This window comes from Cenococcum geophilum (assembly GCF_001692895.1).
Source record: "Cenococcum geophilum 1.58 unplaced genomic scaffold K441scaffold_47, whole genome shotgun sequence".
NCBI lineage: Eukaryota > Fungi > Ascomycota > Dothideomycetes > Gloniales > Gloniaceae > Cenococcum > Cenococcum geophilum.
In genome coordinates, this window is record NW_027137605.1 from 508,362 (window position 1) to 514,599 (window position 6,238).

At 41.2% G+C, this 6,238-nt stretch overlaps 1 protein-coding gene across 1 annotated transcript; it reads right to left on the bottom strand.

Moving 5' to 3' along the window:
- Positions 1–225: 225 nt before the first annotated feature.
- On the bottom strand, positions 226–3,263 carry K441DRAFT_689450 (uncharacterized protein; the record flags this gene model as incomplete). Its single annotated transcript, XM_067652297.1, has 4 exons — positions 226–383; positions 2,156–2,639; positions 2,688–2,915; positions 2,997–3,263. The coding sequence occupies 4 exons, from the start codon at positions 3,261–3,263 to the stop codon at positions 226–228; spliced, it is 1,137 nt and encodes a 378-aa protein (XP_067499941.1).
- Between the last annotated feature and the right edge of the window lie 2,975 nt (positions 3,264–6,238).

Sequence of the window (6,238 nt, forward strand, 5' to 3'; positions counted from 1 at the left end):
GCACGCAGTACTAGGGGAACCCAAGGAGTTCTTTCCCTTGAAGCCTAACTCCAAGTTTTACGCGGAGCCTTAAGGCTCTATTAATACACAGCACTGATATACTAGAGAGGTTCTGGAAACACGAGGCTCTACACGAAGGTTTATGCAAACGCATATATGAATACTTGCACGAAGCTTTACAATAGGGGTTAGCGGAGTCTTTCCTTAGAACTCTATATAATAACTCTAGAGTTCCTTTTGATTGCTGTTACTTATAGACTTTCCAGTACTAGCGGCGATCTCTGCGTCTATCTTGTCCCTCGGCTCCCGACACTCATAAGGCTCAATACAAAGGAATTGTTGCGCAGCCATCCCTCTTTTAGCAAATTCTGCTGCTCCTCTTGCTGCAGTGAATATACGGACAGGATCCGGGCAGTAACTCTTGGCAGTAACTTTACTGCCCGAATCTTTTGATCAGCGGCGGCCCAGCAGGCGGTAAGGGTAGCCAAGGCACTACTCGGGCACCTATTTTACTAGTAAAATGCAATGTTTACCAATACTCCCCCACCCCTGCATGCCCCGCAAGCTGCTGCACGATGAAACGAAGGTGCACGTACTTTTATGTGCTTTACGCGTTTTCCCCTACGCGTCTCTCTGTACACGTCTCTCTACGCGTCTCTCTCTACGCGTCTCTCTCTACGCGTCTCTCTCTACGCGTCTCTCTCTACGCGTCTCTCTCTACGCGTCTCTCTCTACGCGTCTCTCTCTACGCGTCCTCTCTCTACGCGTCTCTCTCTACGCGTCTCTCTCTAACGCGTCTCTCTCTACGCGTCTCTCTCTACGCGTCTCTCTCTACGCGTCTCTCTCTACGCGTCTCTCTCTACGCGTCTCTCTCTACGTGTCCTCTCTCTACGCGTCTCTCTACGCGTCTCTCCTCTACGCGTCTCTCTACACGCGTCTCTCTACACGCGTCTCTCTCTACGCGCTCTCTCTACATGTCTCTATGCGTCTCCTTTTTATATAAGAGGCACGGCGACACGGCAGCAGAGGCACGAGCAGGGGCGAGCAGAGCGTGAGTAGAGCTACGAGTAGAGGTGTGAGTAGAGCCACGAGCAGAGCCATGAGCAGAGCCATGAGCAGAGCCATGAGCAGAGCCATGGAGCAGAGCCATGAGTAGAGCCACGAGCGGAGCCACGAGCGGAGCTATGAGTAGAGCCACGAGTAGAGCTACGAGCAGAGGTAGGTATAGAGGTGCGAGGCGTAGAGTGGGAAGGGGGTATCTAAGAAAGGGAATGTTAAAGCTAAGGGGATGTTCGGTGCAATATGGAGGCCTCATATCCAGTTCATTCGGAGTGATTTTGTCTGCACAGCCTTAAAATTTTGATGTTCCTCTCACCGCTCGTAAAACGCCAGAATAGCACGCTTAAATTTTGGCAACTTTACCGTATACAGCTTCTGAATGGAGCTCTTGGCGTTATTTTAATATGGAGCTCGAAGCTCCTGTTACAGATTCCAGTTTCAATATGGAGACCTTCATATTTGCACACGTCCGTGCAACCCGTAGAGCCACAGACGCGTGTTAAATTGGGAAGGAACGCGTTCTTTCTGCCGGACTTTCAGTTCATATTCAATTTGACGGTTTTGCAACCGAACATTCCCCTAAGCCTTAATTTACCCCTGTAGATCAACTGCGCACTGTTCATCTAGACCACCCCCCCCCCACCGACCCACTTTCTATCTAGACTGCCCCTTTACTTCTCTCTTGCTTCTCTCTTTGCTCCTCCCTCTGCTCCTCCCTCTGCTCGTGGCTCTACTCGTGGCTCTGCTCGTGGCTCTACCCGTGTCTCTACCCGTGTCTCTAACCGTATCTCTACCCGTGTCTCCTTGCGTCTCCTTGTGCGTTTCTTGCACGTCTTATGGGGGGCTAGGTAGAGAGGTGTAAAGACAGACGCAGATATAAAGACGTAAAGACGCGGAGATATGAAGGCGTAGAGGCGTAGAGGCGCGGAGGCGTAGAGGCGTAGGGAGAGGTGTAAAGGCGCAGAGGTACCTCTAGGGGTAAACCCTGCTAAATTAAGCTACGACTCTAAAAAATAAGCTCTAAGCCACTAATTTTGCACCGGCAGAATGGAACTTGGCAGAAGATTCGGGCAGTAAAGTTACTGCCAAGAGTTACTGCCTGGATCCTGTCCGGTGAATATAGGGTCAACAATCTGCTCAGCAATATAAGAGAATGTCGACAGCGCATCTCTTAGAGCTTGATGAAAATTCGGCTCGCCAGCAGCTTCTCCCAATATAATAAGCCGAGTAAAGTTCTGTTCTTGGGTCCGCACAAAGTCGGCTATGCGGGCAGTCACCTCTTGCCAGTAAGAACTGTTGTATTCGGCAGTGCTGTTACTGGCTCCAAGCATATCGTCAGTAAAGTAGTTAAACTTAGAGACGGCACTTATAACCCAGTTGGGGATGCCACCGGGATACTGCAGTGAACCTGTCAGAGCGACACTGTTGTATTCCAAGACCAATACTGTCTCTAAAGGTATCTTTTCTACCTCAAAGTAACAGTGTCTAGAATCAGCATAATGCTCACATAGGCCAATACCGTATGCTACCGCAGCCATGCGTGCGCTTACACTCAGGCATTTTATAGAGAGGTTTGCTCTCTTAAAAGCGATTAGGATAGAATCGATTTATTCGTCTGTTAGGAAGACGGGGACGGAGAGGCCAATATATTCTATTTTTGAGAGGGTGCCAGCTAGGGCAGCTGCGTCTAGCAGCTGCTGAATGGCTTCGTAAACCACCTCTGTATCTATATCCATCATTTTATGGCCAGGCGGCAGGGGTATAGTAGGGGTCGAGTGAATAAGCGGAAGAATGAAAAGAACAAAACTGCGCAAAACGCGCGACAAGCGAAGAAACGCCCCTTCCCCTAGGTGAGGCTGGACCTCATTATGCCTTGCAACACTCAATAAATATAAAGTAACAGTATTTTTAAGGTAGACTAACTAATTATAAAGAACTGAAGGACTTATTAAAGCGCCCCCATGAGAATAGGCGCGAAATCTAGAAAATAGCTGTTGGTAGTCGTTATTAGGCATAATTCTAGTGATGTCGTTAATTGTTCCGTTCGAGTACCTTACGGCACATGACACCGAATTCGACGAGAGATCGATGCCAAAGGCGGGTGCTCTTAACAAATGTTCAGGAATGCATGGAACGCAAAACGTAGTTGCTCGTATAACCGTCAAAACGCATGAGAGCAGAAAGATAAATATTGTTGTTGCCATTACTGCATGTGTTACTTCTGATGAAGAGAAATCTAGGTGGGTGCGACTAGAGTGTTAGAAGCTCGGCAGCGGATAGGGTTGGGTAATGTGGTTCTTTTCACGTGATTTCCCAATTATATTAGTGTATTCTTAGTATAAGAAAATTTATGGATAAGCCGAGCCCCTAGATAGATTAATTAACTAACGCTTAGTAATATATCTAGTAGCTAAAAAGGTTCCTTAGGGCCCTTAGGCCTTAAGTATAGGGTCTTTAAACCCTACTAGAAGTAATTAGCTTAAGAAGCCTTACTAAATATAGTAAAAATAAGGAAAATAAGAAAAGAGTTAAAACGCTAACGATCTACTAACGCGTCTTATAGTACTAGCAGTAAAAGAATAAAAAGTAGTAGTAAATTAAAAGTATAGAATATAAAGAGATAACGTGATTTATAAGCGAGTGGTTAGTATAAGCGAGTAGTTGACCCATTTTATACGCGACGCGTCTCTTTATTTAACTACTAAAATAGCCACACTATAATCTAAAGATTCCTCTTATACGGAGGGGAGAGTTTAACTAGCTATTTAAGCTTTTAAAAAAAAGGCCAATTTTAAAGCCTTTAAGCCGCTGCGCTCGTATATAATGCCCCTATTACGACCATTTAACGCCGCGCTCGCGGTATTTAATTATAACGCGATTCTTAGCCATTAAACCGCAAACTTTCTTCTACTAAGGAAGAAGCTCTAATATAATGGATTTTATCTATGGATTAACGTGGTATACCGCCTATAACGGCATCCGTATAACGGTTAGCGGACCTTCTTTTTACTTAACGGTTAGAACCTACTACCCTATAAACTATTAGCTAAAATTGGGTATAAAACTTTGTTAACCGCTATAACGAAATTAAGTCTAAATATAACCGTAAGTATAACTATTAATAGGCTAAATGTAAAGATCCAGGTATAATCTAAGAGTGGTTTTAGTGTGTGTAAAGCATAATTAAGCAATATAAAATTGCAGCGAAAGATATTTATAACTTTAACGAGACTGGCTTCTAAATGGGCGTAATAGCTACTATAAATGTTATTATAGGGTCTAAAAGGCAAGGCCGTCTAGTAACAACATAGCTAGGGAATTAAGAATAGGTTATAGTTATTAAAGCAGTTAATATACATGGATTTACATTACCTCCGCTAATTATCCTTAAGGCAGTTATATATTAAGCGGCTTAGTATAAAAACGGGTTATTACCACTAGATTAGATAATTAGAGTTAGTGAGAATAGCTAAATAACTAATAAACTTAGATTAACCTAGTTAACGGACGTTTTTAATAAATATACTAAAGCCTATACAGTTGGCAGATATAGGCTGCTTATCCTTAACGGTTATAATAGCCACACTACGCCTAAATTCGATCTTTACTGCTCTAATTACTCTATTATCGTTCTTTGTATACCCGCTTATTTATCCCATTTACTATAGCCACTTAATATTAGCTGCTTTTTAGTCTTAAAGTAGTTATATAGGTAATATATTAAATAGCTTATACGGCTTAGTATATAACATATTAATAAATAGGAGTTTTTATAGCTATACTAATAAGCTTATACAAAGGCACTATACAGTAGTAATATCTAAAGTGGATTTGCGGCTATAGGGCTCGTTCCATATAATCTAGATTGTATTTTATTACGCCTTTACATTTAACTTCGCATACTAACTCCTCCACTTTAGTTACAGAATAGAGCCGTATGGATATCTAAAACGCTATATAATATTACTAAGCTATAGCATTAAATGTAGTTAATTAAGAGCTATATTAAGCGGCATATATAGAGCCTACTAAGTCTAACTAAGCAAGCTCTAAGTTAGCTAGTTAAAGGCTATAAGATGGCTATATATAGCGTAGTGCTACTTATAACTCAAAATAGCCAATTATAAATGGAGAATTAGCGGTAGAAGAGGAAGAGAGCTTAAAAGCGGTCGTATATAGCTAAAGGAGGGGGTTTAACGGTATAGATGGGCTATCTTGTGTATAATAAAGTGAGGCAGTATAGGTAGAGGTAGGGTAGTTGTTAGCTCTGTAGCTATCGCGGCGAGTACTACTAAGGTATAGCTTGTATAATTTATTAGAATATAACGCTTATATATACCTAAGGCGTTAAAGCAGCATTTAATAAATATAGAAATTAAATATATTTATTGTTGGTTAAGATATTAGCTTATAAACCTATCGCGTACAAAATAGGTTAACTACTTGCTTATATTAACCACTCACTTATAGATTACATTAAAGCCTATAATAATTATAACTTAATAATTAAAATAATTACTAGCTTTCTTACTAACTAATAGTCTTTACTATAGATAGCCTATCTAATTATAGTAGCCCCTAACCCTAATATTACGAATGCTTTAAGTACGATATTACGACTACTTGGAGAAGAGTCGGAAGAAGCTAGTTAGTTAATATAAGCACGGTCCAGAATGAAACCCGTGAAACTATGTGACGAGGAATAGTAGCTAAGGTCATATAATATACTACGTATTAAATGAGAGGAACGAGAGGAACTTACGTACCTTACGTATAACACGTACATTATGTATAAGAAGGATTTTATAGGAGTATAGTTGTGTATTTAAGGACCCTTAGTCCCTACCTAGATAGTTCCTTTCTTATAGTAATTCTTAGAATATAATTAGAGTTAATCTATTAGGCAACCACTCTACTAGTTATTATTACGTTATTAACTTACTGTAATACCTATATACCTAGCCTATTAATGAGTCCACCGTAGTTCCTACTATAAGGCTCCGTTATATAATTACTACTATAGTTACGGTTTTAATAAGTTAAATAATATGCTACTAAAAGTAGCCACCACGACGCCGTTAACGGCAGCAACTACTTTAAGGTTAAGTGGAGATATAAGTATATAAGATACTGACTTATAACTAGTCACGGTTAAACAGTTATAGGAAATTGTTAATAG